The sequence below is a fragment of the Ochotona curzoniae genome, unplaced genomic scaffold (genome assembly GCF_017591425.1).
Source record: "Ochotona curzoniae isolate NIBS_2020 unplaced genomic scaffold, NIBS_Ocur_1.0 contig_4612, whole genome shotgun sequence".
Taxonomy (NCBI): domain Eukaryota; kingdom Metazoa; phylum Chordata; class Mammalia; order Lagomorpha; family Ochotonidae; genus Ochotona; species Ochotona curzoniae.
In genome coordinates, this window is record NW_024466343.1 from 13,856,273 (window position 1) to 13,871,296 (window position 15,024).

Consider the following 15,024-nt stretch of genomic DNA (forward strand, 5'->3'; position numbering starts at 1 on the left):
AGGAACCAATAATGCCTGGCTAGCCATTTGAAGTATAAGGCAAAAAGAAAAACATGCATGCATATTTTATATCATTTAATGTATTTTAAATTCAATGATGATCTTAATGAAAATATTATTGCTTTTATGCCATTGAACCATGAAATTAAAAATATAATACAGTTCTGTATAAATGCAGCATTTGATCTTAAATAATACTGTGAGCACTAAGTTTTTTCAATATCTTTTAGCTACTTTATTATTTTGTGAAAAAATGAACCATTAATAAACATATTTTTAGAAATAAATGTATGAATTTCAGTTCAGGCAATATTTTCTCCTATAAAATATTCATGCATTTCCTTAAAGATAATATCATATCTATTTCAAACTTGTTATGATTTTATAGATACTTAATAGCATAGCCAGGGAAAAATCATTTAAATGCTTTGGAGTATACAATGACGATGTGGCAAATGTCATTGTCTTATCTATACAAACATTTTAAATTGTTGGCTGGAAATTCATCCTCAAAAGTATAGGAATATCTTACCTTCATAAAAACAACTTAAATAAAGCTTTAAGTTCAAAAATCAGGTTTATCTCTTACATAGATTACTAATATTAATAATAGTTTTTTAAAATTTGTAGAAGTTTCTAAGATGTAGAAAGATTTTAAATAAGTGCAGAACAAAACATTGACAGAAAGTTGTTATAAATAAGTATGAACTTACAGACTTGTCCTATGTAAGAGCTAACATTTCTTATCCCATCACTGGACAGAAATTAATTCTCCTTGGGATTCTGGGGAAGAAATATATTCCCCTAAACCACAGTTCTAGCTCTTGCAGGTACTGAGAGCTGCAGTGATCACAACTGTACTAGGGAGACAATATGAAAAGAGTAAGGATTCCACTCCAATGGAACTGAATAGGTAGGGAAAGGAAAGAGGCAAAGATATAGAGATAAGAATGCACTCTAGCATTCTTTTTGCAGCCCACAGAAAGAACATGTGTGAAAAGTTTTGAAGGTAACTTAGGAATCACAGCTGTGATGTTCCTAAGGGAAAATGTGCTCAATATCAGAAGTGGTCAAGAATACACTGTGGCTCTTTATTTTTTTTTTTCTTTGTTTTGAGAGATGTATGTATTCCATGTCTATTTCCATTACGATTTTTTAATTTAAAGTTCTATATCACATCAATTGATTTTTCCCTCTACTTCAAAAATATTTTAACTGATATTCTTTTTAATTTATTCAGCTCGTGGAACTTCATGTTTTTTATGTCCCTGAAGGATCATGGAACTATAAGTTAAATACCATTTCAATAGAAGTTGTTAACAAATTCATTTCAGCTGGATTTATAAGGCAAGTATTTTAGTCCTATAATTATCTGAGAAATATTCCTTTTTGTTAGAGAAAAGTGTTCTCTGGAAATTTAAAAATGTAGTAAATATCTGTTGATAAAATAAATTAATTCTCTCTAATATGCCATACTTTGAAACAATTTCTAGCACATAGTAGGTGTTCAATAAATATTTATTGATTAAATAAGATAATTCTTCACTAGACCCTAGAATTACAGGACCATAGAACAAAAACGTGAGAATGCTAAGTGGTAGACATTGAGGAATGAGGTATCCCTAATGAGCAAAGAAACAGAGGCGGACGAAATTTGATCATCAAAAGATGATTTTTTTTCATGGTATTGGTAGCTTCATTGATGGCAGTTAGTACAGGTCAGTAAATATTGATCCCTAAGAAGAACTCCATTATTTGTCAGAATACTGATCCACAGAGAACCAAATGAAGTTGATTGCTGGGATGACTGAAGTTCATCTTTGGGATTTGAAGACATAGGCAGGTGATACATGGCATATGATTATTTACAACTGTTTCTGCATAGGAATTTTATATAAGAAGTTGCTGATTTTCCCACAATTTACAGTCACTGGAATTCTACTACCCTCTTAAAACAGTGTTGTGCCTTTTCTGGAATCTTACTTTCAAAATATGTTCATGATTCTGTCCTTGTGGTCCAGAGAGTTCTCTGGGCAGTATGATAAAGAGCCAACATACACTGCAGTATCTTGACTCAGTTATTGATCATTAACCACAACTGAACACTAGGAGGTCGTTAAAGAAATTTTAAGTACTAGCTACTCCTATCAAAAATTCAAAATAAATATCTGTGTCTATACACATAAGCACACATACACACGGGTATAAATTCCATACCAAAATTCTCTTTTAATGGTAAAATTTGGAGTTTTGTTAGCAAGGTAGAAAAAGAATATTTTCAGTACAACTTCATTTGTACTTCATTCATAAACTTCATTTGTATAATTTTAAAAGATAAACTTTCAGTTACCTGTCTTAAAAATATTACTGAAAACCAACAAAGTACCCGGCAGTATGTAAACATGGTAAGCTATGTCAGATGCATTAAGTCAGTGTTCATGTTTGAGATAGCTAAGATTATTAGTTTTACATTGTAAGGTAATTTTGTGATATTTCAGAGTATCTCCTCATCTTACTTTACAAGCCCTGAGGGAACGTCTTGGTGAGTTTCTCGGTGAAGATGCTGTTGCAGAAAAATTCTTATTTCTGAAATGCATTGGAAATAATTTAGCTGTGGTGAGTTTTCTTAATTTATTCCTTCTGATTAAAGAAAAGCTTACCATATCAAATTATATTTAAATGTTAAGTGCTTAATAACTGAGCTCCTTAACATACTGTAGAATGTGTAATCTCAATCATGGTAGAATGGAAATATTGTCAAGGATTTAGATCAAAAAAGATGGGTTCATTGGTATGTCATCAGGCATTAAAATAAATTTCCTTGAGAAAATGTGAGAAGCAATGTAAAACGTGCTAAGGAGCAGGTGTTTGGCTTAGCTATTGGGATGCATGCATCCCATATCAAGTTTGATCCTGATTCAACCTTCCTACCAGCTCAGCACCTGGGAGGAAGCAGTGATTGTTCAAGTAATTGAGTTCCTATACCCACATAGGAGACTCACAGTGAGAATCCATCTCTTCAGCTTCCTGATTGTATGGGGCAATTGGTGAATGGAACAGTGGATGGGATCTCTTTCTAACTTCCCTTCTCAAATGAAATAAATAGAATAATAAAATGTGGTCATGTAAGTAATAGACATTTAAAAATTAAAGTGACAATTTCCCGGTTAAAAAAATGGGGTTATCATTGCTTGGATCATAAGTTGCCTCATTTGGTATAAAAATGTTTACACTCCCAGCATGTCGCGCCCACGTGTCTTATCGCCCCGCAATAAGAGGCAGACGCGAGTGAAGCCTTCTGCGGTAAAATTTATTGTGCACACCAAGATGAGGAAGAGGAAAGGGCCCTGACCCCGGCAGGTTGTCTGCTCTTATGTGCTGACTGGCCCCGCCTCCGCCGATGATAGGTCGGCGTCATGATTACGCAGGGTCCTGGGCCACCGGATTCGTCAGTCCCCAGTGTTCATGTGCCGGCCACGCCACAGCTCACTGCGCAGGCGCATAGCGCAGTTCCACAAAAGCTACGTGACTCTCCACCAGGCACCAAGTGTGGCTTCTCCGGCCGGCGCCATTTTGGGTACGGCATGTGGCCAGTACATACAGATGCGGCTGGCAACACCAGCATAATTTTTGTGTCAGTGTATATCTGTTTTAAATACTTCTATTGGTAGTTTCTATGATCTGGCAATAAGCTCTTTAAAAGAGATAGTTGTTTGGCTGAAAATTTCAATCTAGCATGCCATCAGAATCCCAGGTTTCAGGCCTGGTGTGGTAGCCTAGTGGCTAAAGTCCTTGCCTTGCATGAACCAGGATCCTATAAGGGCACCGGTGTCCCAGCTGCTCCACTTCCCTTCCAGCTCCCTGGTTGGCCTGGGCAAGCAGTAGAGGATGGCCTAATGTCTTGGGAGCCTGAATCCACCTGGGAAGAAGCTCCTGGCTCCTGGCTTCGGATCAGCTCAGGTCTGGCCATTGCAGCCATTTGGGGAATGAACCAGCAGACAGAAGATCTTTCTGTCTATCTCTCCTTCACTCTGTAAATCTGACTTTCCAATAAAAATAAATAAGTCTTAAATAAAAAAAGAATCCAAAGTTTCTGTTTTTTCATGTCTATTTAGGATTTATTCTTTGGTAGATATTTTACATATTTACACTCTTTAAAACCCAATCTATTGTTTTACCCTAGTTAGTATGCCACAACTATGTATTTATTTATGTAATTGTTAGCATATCACTCTATGATTACTTTATAGTTCCTTTTGGACAGTTCCTTTATTTTATTTGCCATTGTATTAATAATCAATACTTAGCAGCAGAAGTATTTACATGTTCATTGAATAAATAAAAAATAAATGGCAGTGCACAAAAATAATCATTTTCCCCAAATAATTACCTTAATTTACTTTGTGGATTTTTTTTCTTTAAGATTTGTTTATTTATTGGAAAGACAAAATTACAAAGAGAGGGGAAGAAACAGAGACTTCCTTCCATCCAGTGGTTCAGACTCCAAATGAGTACAACAAACAAAGCAGAACCAGGCTGAAACCAGAAATCAGGAATTTCTTTCAGCTCTTTAAAGACAAAGATAAATATTTGATGTTTTGCAAGGTTTAAGAGTGAGAAAAGCTTTTTTCTGTTGGAGGTGGATTGAATTTTATTTTTAATTGTACATATTTATATGGTATCGTGTGGCATTTAAAAACATGTACATAATGTATAATTATTAGGCTAGAATAATGTGCACACCTATTGCCCCAAGTCAGATGTCATTTTTGCATCTTGGGAACAATCAAATCCCTGCCCCAACCCCTACCATTGCCATGGCGTTCTCACTGTGCATAATATCCTCCACATCCAACTTTAGTATTTGTGCTGCCAAAGTGAGCACAGCATCCTCCATTTCCATCTTTGTTGCTGCAAATGACAGAATTCCACTTTTTTATGGCTGGATAGCATTCCATTGTGTTTATATTCACATTTTCTTTATTCAACTATCAATGGACATAAAAGCTGATTTTATGTCTTGACTGTTGTGAATAGTGCTGCAAAAAACATGTGAATGTTAGAGTCTTTTCAACATACTGATATCATTTTTGTTGGATATGTATCAAGCAGTGGGATTGTTAGGTCATGCGCTCATTCTATTTCTAGTTATCTGAGGAACTGCCAAACTGTTTTTCATGATGGATGAAGTAATTTATGTTTTTATCAGCAGCCATGTGTCAGAGTCCCCTTTCTCCACATATTTGCTTGGGTTTGCCATTCTAACTAGGATGAGATGATATTTCACTGTGATCTCATTTGAATTGCATTTGCTTGATGATTAATGATGCTGAATTTTTTTAACAAAATATTTATTTTGAAAGATTTACAGAGAAGGAGAGAACAAGATAGATGTATGGTTGGTGGCGTTGTGTGTGTGGAGGAAGAGTGAGTAGAGACACAGAGAGAGTGAACAAAAAAGAGTCTTCCATACCCTGGTACCCTACACAGATGGTCATAATGGACAGAGCTCGGCCAGGCTAAAGCCAGGAACTAGGAGCTTCACTTGATTTCCCACATGGGTGGCAGAAGCCCACTCACTTGGACCATCTCCTACTGCTTTTTTCAGGCCATTAGCAGGGATCACAAGTGGAATAGTCAGAAAAGGACCAGTAAGTACCCTTATGGGATGCCGGTATCATAGGCAACAACTTTACCCACTGTGCCACACCACTGATGCTTGCTGAGTGAATAATTTACAGTTACTTTATCCCATTTGGTAAATATGTCTTTACTCTGTTGATCATTTTCTTTGCAGGAACTTTTATAGTCCAATGTAACCCACTTGTTAATTTTTGCTTTTATTATCTGTACCTTTCAAGTTACAATCCAAAAATATTTATTCACTGAAGTCTTCTGAAGCATTTTTCCTATATTTTGGTACTTTCAAAATTTCAGTCTTCGATAGTTTAGGTTAACTTTTTTGTACAATGAGACAGGATCTAGTTTCTTTCTCCTGTCATCTGTAGCCTTTAATGTATTGAGGTATATTCCTTCTGTACCTAATCTTTTAAGACTTTTTTACAATGAAGGGATGTTATCTAGGCAAGTGTTATACTGCTGGGAGAAAAGCAGCCAAAGCTGGTAAGTGTTCTGGACCTGGTTAATGTCAAATTTTTGTTAGCTATATGAGTGTGTTAGCATAGTTGCCCACTCCATTTTTTTTTTTTTAAAGACATATGAGGAAGGCAAGGAATGCTAGAACGAAGCATGACACACCAGTCCCCAGGCAGATTACTTGGGGTAGGAAGTGTGGGGATGGATTGGAGTGGGAGAGGTGGAGGGCATGTTTGGTAGGGGAGGAATGACTTCTGAGGTCTGCCATGGACTAAGCCACTGCACTTGCGGGTGAGCAAGGGAGCTGAGACAGAATAGTTTAGAGACATAGGCTGGGCTAAAGAACATCGCCCACCTCTTGCTAATACATACAAAAGCTGGGGCTGGGGAGCATGTCAGGTTGAGATAGACCATAGTACCCCCCCAATGAGTGATGGAGCAAGAGGTGGATCACAGCAGGTTGGGCCACAGCACCCACCAAAATATGAGAGAACCAGATCTAGGGGCTGACTCTGTAGGGGACTTATGGGCTCATCTTTGTGACTGTAGCACCCACTGGTTTGCTCAGAGAGCTGGGGGTGGTGATGGGCTGTGCCAGGCTTGAATTCATATGACACTCACAGGGGCTATATATATCTCATATGTGACAGTTTCTTGGGGAACATCTCAACTAGATTGCTGGACTCAAATCCTGGTCACAGGAAAAAAATTACGATATATGTGGTCCAACCTTGGAGTGTATGTGTCAGGACCGGGCCTCCTTAAAGTCTTTGCTGTTGGTTTGTTGTTGTTGTTGTTGTTGTTGAGTTTTTAAGTCCCCGGTATATTCAGGATATTAACTTTTGGTCAGATAGGTACTTTGCAAGTTTTTGTTTACATTGTTAGATGTCTTCTTTCACTCTGTTGATTGCTTTCTTTGATATGCAAAAGCTGAATTTGTTTTTTCCCATTTATTTTTGCTGCCTGTGCTTTAAGGGTCATATCCAAGAAGATGTTCCCAGCACCAATGTCTAGAAGTGGTTCACCTATTTTCTTCCAGCAATTTCATAGTCTCAGATCTTAAACTTGTATCTTTTTTCCATCTTGAGTTCGTTTTTTATATGGTGAGAGGTATGGGTCTAATTTCATTCTTCTTCAGATACACATTCAGTTTTGCCAGCATCATTTGTTGAAGAGATTATTCTTATTCCACTGTATGGGTCTGAGCACTTTTGTCAAAAATCAGTTGGTTGTATGTATATGGATTAATTCCTGGATTGTATAGTTTAGTCCACTGTATCAGTTTTTATTCCAGTACCATGCTGATTTAATTGCTGTTGCTTTGTAGTATGCTTGAAAATAAGGCATTGTGATGCTTCTAGCTTAATTTCTTTTTTGGTTTGGAATCTCTTTGGCTATCTGGTCTTTTGTGATCACATATAAATTTTATGTTTATAATTTTCCCACTTATAATACATATAATTTATCCGTTTTTAAAATTCTTTAAAGAATTCCGTTGCTATTTTAATATAGACTTCATTGAATATGCAGATTGTTTTAGGTAGTGTAGACATTTTAATAATACTGATTCTTCCAATTTATGAACAAGGAGTATTTTTCCATTACGTGTTTGTATGTCCCTGATGATTTTTCGTTAAAGATTGATGAACTTCATTGTAAAGCTTTTTCATTCTTTGGTTAAGCTGGAATTCTGGATATCGTTTGATCGATTGCTTTAGTTTCGGCTCTAGGTAGGTCCAGGAATATAGTCTCTGGTTTCTTTTGTCTTAATGTCAGCTGTGTCTATAATTAACACAGGAGCCTAGTCTGTTGCAGTTTGTGGGAATTGAGATGAATCAGGGTTTCCTTGGCTTTTGGTCCACAGATATCCCAGTGTCAGTCTCTCTGGTGCATGTTATGGCTAGGGCCTTGTGTTCTTTTTTATTTTTTTAAGATTTATTTATTATTGTTAAGTCAGATATACATAGAGGAGGAGAGACAGAGAGGAAGATCTTCTGCCCGTTGATTCATACCCCAACAGCCACAACGGCTGGAGCTACACGGATCCAAAGCCAGGAACCCAGAGCCTCTTTAGGGTCTCCCATGCGGGTGCAGGGTTCCAAGGCTTTGGGCTGTCCTCAACTACTCTTCCAGGCCGCAAGCAGGGAGCTGGATGGGAAGCGGGGCTGCCAAGATATGAATTGGTGCCCATATGAGATCCTGGTGCATATGAGATGAGGACTTCAGCCATTAGGCTACTGCGCTGGGCCCTGGGCCTTGTTCTTGGTGCTAAGGGTGACAAAGTTCTTTGTCCCCTTGTCCTACTGACAATTTTGAGTGATGCCAGGGCTTGTGACACAATTGCTGTGCTTCTAGTATTGTGGCTGTGGATGGATCCTTCCTACAACCCGTGGGGAGAGTCCAGCTGGTGCTATGGCTTATCATATGAACAGCTCTAGACCTAGGACTGGAGGATACGAATTGACCACTCTTGCAGCCCTACAGGGTGACTATAAGGTATAAAAGAGATTTTACTCTGGAGAATATTAGTTCAAACAGGTAGAATGTAGGCAGGTTTTTCCTTGTGCCCACTTGGTAGCTTCCAGTGGTAGCAGGAAATTTAGAACAGATTATTAAAGTCCTGGTATTTCAGGAACAGTGGAGCCATTGCCCAGATCTCCCAGGTGGGAGTAGATTTTGTAATGGGCTGCTTAAGTTGAATCTCCATTATTCACAGAGTGCTTGATCATGGCTCTGGGCTTAATGCCCAAAACTCTCAGAGTTGCAGGATGCAGGAAGTCCATTCTTTGACCCACACATTGCCCTGGTTCTATGATGGTGGTAGAGGCAAAGAGAGTTGGGCTCTGTGACTTTCCCCAGCTGAGTGCTTGGCTCTGTAGGAGCGGGGGAGGAAACGGATGCAAGTCAGCTTCCCTGTTCTAAATCCAGCCATTGCTCAGACATCAGTCATCTCCCTGGGCTGAGGTAGAAATCAGTAGGTGACTCTGGAATTCCCATTCAGCTGAAACTACCGGAAGCTGGCAGGAGGTAGTCCTTTTCTACCATATCATGGTAACATGGAGGCTTACAGATAATGTGGTTGACTATAACAGTCTCTGTCTTCTCTGCTTTTGTAACCTGGAATTGTTTGTTTTGGTTCCTTTGCCATCAAATATTTCCATTGTTCACATCTCTAGAAACATAGTCCTTCCTTTGATTTTTTTCATATCCCAAAGCAGCTTAAGTTACTGTGGCTGTTCCCTATTCAACAACCTTGAATTTCCCCTATATCAGGATGATTTTTAAGTTGATAATTTTATATGATCCTCAAATGATGTTATAAATATCTAATTGGTCCTCAGCAGTACAACCGTTTCCCAGTGCTGCTCCAGGGGATAAACTTAGGCAATCTCTTAGATTTAATCTATTATTATATCTTTTTCTAGGTCCTATAATTAAGCGACAAAAATCTTCCTTTGGTCTTCATTTCTTTTTTTAAAAAAGATTTATTTTTAAATTTTTTGTTAGAAAGTCAGATATACAGAGAGGAGGAGAGACAGAGAGGAAGATCTTTCGTCCATTGATTCATACCTCAAGCAGCCGCAATGGCCGGAGATACACAGATCCAAAGGCAGGAGCCTGGAGCCTCTTTAGGGTCTTCCATGCGGATGCAGGGTCCCAAGGCTTTGGGCCATCCTCAACTACTTTTCCAGGCCACAAGCAGGGAGCTGGGTGGAAAGCAGGGTTCAAAGATTAGAACTGTAGCCCCCAACCAGGATCCTGGTATGCACAAGTTAAGAACTTTAACTGCTAGGCTACTGCACTGGGCTTGGTCTTCATTTGGCAAATCACTTCTCTTTCATGATTGGATAGCTGGCTGTTGCTTTTCTTAATTCAAATCTGAGCTCAAGTGTTACCTTTTCCTAAAGGCCTTCCTTGACCACCTGGTGTTTTTCTCTGTTACTTCACCCTGTTTTAGTTTCCTAAGATACATTTCACAGTCCCAAATCACATTTCTTTCTTTGTCTAATGCCTTCTCCCCTGAGTAGAATGTAAGCTTACTGAGGGCGGGGACTTTGCCTTGTATCCCTACCCCGTCAGGTAAATACTGTCTGACACATAGTATTCCCTCAGTATTTGCTTAAATGAATGAATGAATAAATAAATAGATAGATAAAAAATAAATTAAATAAATGAATAACTGTATGAGATGAATGGGTGGAAAATAAGGTTTGCAAGGTTGGATCCTGAAGTCAGACTGCCTGTTTTGAGTCAGTGTAGAAACTCTAGTAAAACAATCTGAGGTAAGTACTTCTCTGTGCCTCTTTGTAACGTGTGGGTAGTATTAGTACTGATCACATGAAGTCATAAGGCTTAATTAATGTAATCAAGTACTTAAAGTTATGTCTGGCACATAGTGGGTTCATAACAGTGATAGCTATAATGATTACTATTAGAAGACATAGAATTTCTACTATGTTGATGCAATGGATCTGGCCATAATATACCACAAAAATATGCATTCTGCAAAAATGTGGAGGTAAAACTAATTGCAAAAATGCTACAAAAGCTTTTTTTCTAATTTATTTATTTCCAGGTAAAGGAAAAACAAGAATCAGAACTGAAACTCAAATCATTTGCTCCTCCATATGTATGTAATGTGATATTTTAAACTTATGATGCTAATTTTTAAACTCCAGTTTTTTATTTTAAAACTAATTTTTAAAATTTCCTGTATGTTTTAGGCTCTTCAACCAGAATTGTATTTGCTTCCTATAATGGACCATTTAGGAAATGTGTATTCAGCATCAACAGTTACTATAGATGAGCGGCAGAGTAATAATGATGTTGCTGAGGTTGATGGAACAGTTCTCAGACCAGTTAGTGTAACTTTGTCAAAAGAAGAATCTGGAAGAGATCCCAGTTTGTTAGAAAACACTCTGAAAGAACTTCTTAACAGGAATCAGGAAGAAGGTGAATTGTACTAGTATGAAAGAAAAAGATTATTACAGTACACTTTACCAGTTAAGTCTGTAAGGACATTCTGGACAAACCTAGCTTTACAAATAGAAGCAAAAGAAAAATAAAACAACAGTTCCATTTGGAGATTTTTAAAAATAAGCTTTTCTAGTTAGGAAAACAAAACAAAAATTTAAGTACTTAAAAAGAAAATCAAAATAGTTATAGCAAACTATCACCTTTACTGCTCTTAAAATAAAAGGTTTCAGATAAAATTAAGGAAATAGAGGAAGAGAAAGGAAGTGTTCACTATGTAAGAATTTAGTTTTATTTGGAGGCCAGAGAAACATATCAAAGAAAATGGTGTCAAACGAAGGAAAACAACTTTAATGTTTGGGGATATGTGTATTTCCAAGAAATTTTAGATTTTTATCTGATTACACAAATCAATTTAGTGTAATGTTATTTTATTAAAAATTAGATAATTTTTAAATTATTAAAATTAAATTTATAAATGTATAAATGAAGCTGATTATATTCTAAAAATTAGTGAAAGTCAACTGAATTTTTTTATATTTCATAAGGAAATAAGCTGAAGATAAAGCAGATTTATGATAATACTTCAGAAAAATTAATGAATTATGCAATTAAAAAGTAAATTTATGTTTGGCCATAAAAGTTTTAACTGTACGCATAATTTTGATAATGTGAATTTCCCACATATTTTTAAGGATTTTCATAAGCTTTAAACTTCTATAGATTAAGTGAATCCACTTGAAATGATTGACAGTATCTTTTAGAGCTGTCAAATATGCTAGTTCCTATCTGGTTATGTTCCTTGTATTCTAAATTTAAGCTTTTCCCAGCGATTTTCCAAATTTAGCACTTTCTTTAATCTTAGGCACATTAATATCATTATTTTTACTTAACACCAGTGGGATGCTCAGCAAGACTCTTTATTTTCTGTGTCTTCCCATGATTCTGTTTTGAGGAATAAAAGGGGCTAGAAGGAAAAACACCTGGAATCAAAAATGCTGAGTGGATCCCAACATTCCTGTGCAGTACAAGATCAAGGGGTAATGAGATGAGCAGTTGCCTTACATGAAGTAGCAAGCTTGTTGGGCTATTGGTTAAATCCCCAGGTTATACTATTTGTACAAAATCTGTGCCAGAAAAAAATGGCAGATGTTTTAAATTCTGTTAATTCCATGAAAATATTTTAAATGCTAATAATTTATTGGTGTTTACTCAAAAATTATTTCAGTGAGAAGACACTATTTTCTAATTTTAAGCATAAATACACTCTTACTTTATGCTCAATAAATATAAAGAAGAAAATAAAAATTAGCAATACTTCTATCACCCAGAAATAGCTTCTGTTAGTATTTTCATGTATATTTCTCTATTTACTGTTTTCTGTTGTTATGTAATTTGTATATATATATTTTTTTTTTAGTTTCTCAAAGTTAAGAATGTACACAAATTCCTTTAATAGTGCTTTTATTTTGGTGGCCTGCATTTTGGCACAGTAGGTAAAGTTGCCACCTGTGATGCTGTCATCCCATATGAGTGCCAGTTTGTATCTCAGTGCTCCACTTTGCTCCTGCTCTCCACTAATAGCCCGGGAAAAGCAGCTGAAGATACACAAGTCTTTGGTCCCTACCACTCATGTGAGAGACCCAGAAGAAGGTCCAGGCCTGTCCCAGCCCTGACCATTGCAACCACCTGGATGGATGGAAATTCTTTCTTGGTCTCTCCCTCCCTATCTCTCTCTCTCTCTCTCTCTCTCTCTCTCTCTCTCTCTCTCTTTCTCTCTGTATTTCTTGCTTTCAAATTAAAATAAAATTTAAAAGTAAATCTTTAATTTGGGGGACCAGTGTTATTGCGCAGTATTGAGTGCCAGTTTCAGTTCAGGTTGCTCTACTTTTGATCTGCCACTTGCTAATGTGCCTGGGAAAGCGGAAGATGTCCCATGTACCAGGCTTGTGCCACACCAATGGGAGACCCAGATGGAGTTTCAGGAGCCCGACTTTGGCCTAGCCTTGCCTTGACTTCTTTGGCATTTTGGGAAATGAATCAGTAGATAGAAGATATCTCTTTCTGCTTCACTTTTTCTCTTTGTAACTCTGCCTTTCAAATAAATAAATCTTAAGAAAAAACTATTCTTTAAAAATTTTCTATATCATTGATACTGCATTCATCATTGTCAAATTCCTTTTGTTACATTTTCTCTCCCAACCCTGTGTTAATTTACTTACTGCTATGAATAGTGCTATGAACAGCACTTTTCTAAATGCAGTTTTACTGATTTGTCCTGTTTACTTTTTAAAAAGTTTAACTGCAGCCTGTTATCTGTTTTTCTTCTTAGAAAACTTTTTAACCTCATTTTTTCCTCTGGCCACATTCTCTTCCTTCTCCAATAATGATAATTATGATATTATTTTTTGTGGAAAATTATTTTCATGTTTTTCTTTATACTTTTACAACCATCTTTCATACATTTTAAAATATGGCTTTGTTTTGTTTTAATGTTAGGTAGGTAGGTGGAAGATGTGTTGTATTCAGCTGTGTTGTCACATGTAATATTTTATTTTATTTTATTTTATTTTTATTTTTTACAAAAGAGACTAAGTACCAAATTTATTTCATTTAGTCATGGTGTCTTCAGTTTGAAGCAAGTCAGAGATAAACACATACACACAAACATAAAACAGCTTGGGATTGCTTAAAAGACAGAGGTTTTTGATTATAGGTGAGCAAGAATAGAAATTAATATTTTGTTTTACAATAAAATTACATCAGAAACCATGAGACAGAAAAGAGTGCATTGAAACACTTAAAATAGCCAAAGAACACCACCAATATATGCTAGAATCCCCCAGCCGGAATTCTATATCTATTAAAATTATGATGTGAAGTTCAAATAGGGGGAGTGATACTATGGCATAGTAGGCTAAACCTCTTTCTGAGATGTTGCTCATTGGACTTTCAACTGATCTACTTTTTTTTTTTTTTACTATGTTTTTCTTTTTTTCCTTTTTCCCCATTTTTTGTTATCATTATTTATAATACAGTTCCGTAGGCTCTGGGATTTCCCTGACCCCCTCCCCAAAACCCTTCCTTCCCCAACTGATTTCCCACACATTATTACAATAATATAGTTCTTCATAAACAGTCACAAGTCCATTATTGCAGGCATGGACAATGACAGATAATCCAGCATCCTATTTTAAAGATAAATTCAACATTTTAATTGGGAATCCATCTTTGATCTGGAAGTACATATGCATACTGCATTGCATCCTCACATTTGGATAATGATAGTCTCCATTAAACAGTTATTATACATTTCATTAAAAGCCACAAACAAAACCAACAACATGAAGAAAGAGAAATTTACAGTACCCTGAAGTTAAATAACATGACACTGAATAATGTGCTCCCAAGAAAATGAAAAATGAAGCACCTTCTTGAACAAAATGATGCTACTGTATGACCTATGATTTAGTGAAGAATTTGAGGAAAAAAAGTTTTAAAAAACTGAAAATAAAAACAAAACATCAAAATCCATTTCTTTCTGTAGACAGCAGATAGATGGGGTTTGTTTTTTGATCTAGTCTATTAATCTATGACATTTATTGATGGTTTTAAGCCTTTTACATTCATGGTTAGTATGAACAGATGGTAATTTGTTCCTGTCATTTTAGCAATGTGTTGTTTGATTTACTCTTCTGTTGTTATTTTACTGGGATATTCTTCACTTTTGCTTTTGGTTTTGGTGGGTGCTATTCCTTTTCTCTGTCAAGAGAACATCTTTAAGTATCAGTTGTAGGGCAGGTTTGAAAGAGGCATATTCCTTTTACTTTTCTTTGCTTTGGAAGATATTTATTTCATTTTCAAAGACAAAGGAAAGATTTGCTGGGTACATAATTCTGGGCCTACAGTTTTTTACTTTTAGAATCTGGAATATGTCACTCCATTCTCTGGCCT

At 36.4% G+C, this 15,024-nt stretch overlaps 1 protein-coding gene across 1 annotated transcript in view; it reads left to right on the forward strand.

Moving 5' to 3' along the window:
• Window positions 1-15,024, forward strand: part of SPATA1 (spermatogenesis associated 1) — a 57,140-nt gene that overhangs the window by 17,610 nt on the left and 24,506 nt on the right. Inside the window, exons 3-6 of the mRNA XM_040987362.1 lie at window positions 1,241-1,347; window positions 2,499-2,616; window positions 10,673-10,726; window positions 10,821-11,049. Coding sequence (XP_040843296.1) covers window positions 1,241-1,347; window positions 2,499-2,616; window positions 10,673-10,726; window positions 10,821-11,049 — 508 coding nt within the window. The remainder of the gene's footprint in view (window positions 1-1,240; window positions 1,348-2,498; window positions 2,617-10,672; window positions 10,727-10,820; window positions 11,050-15,024) is intronic.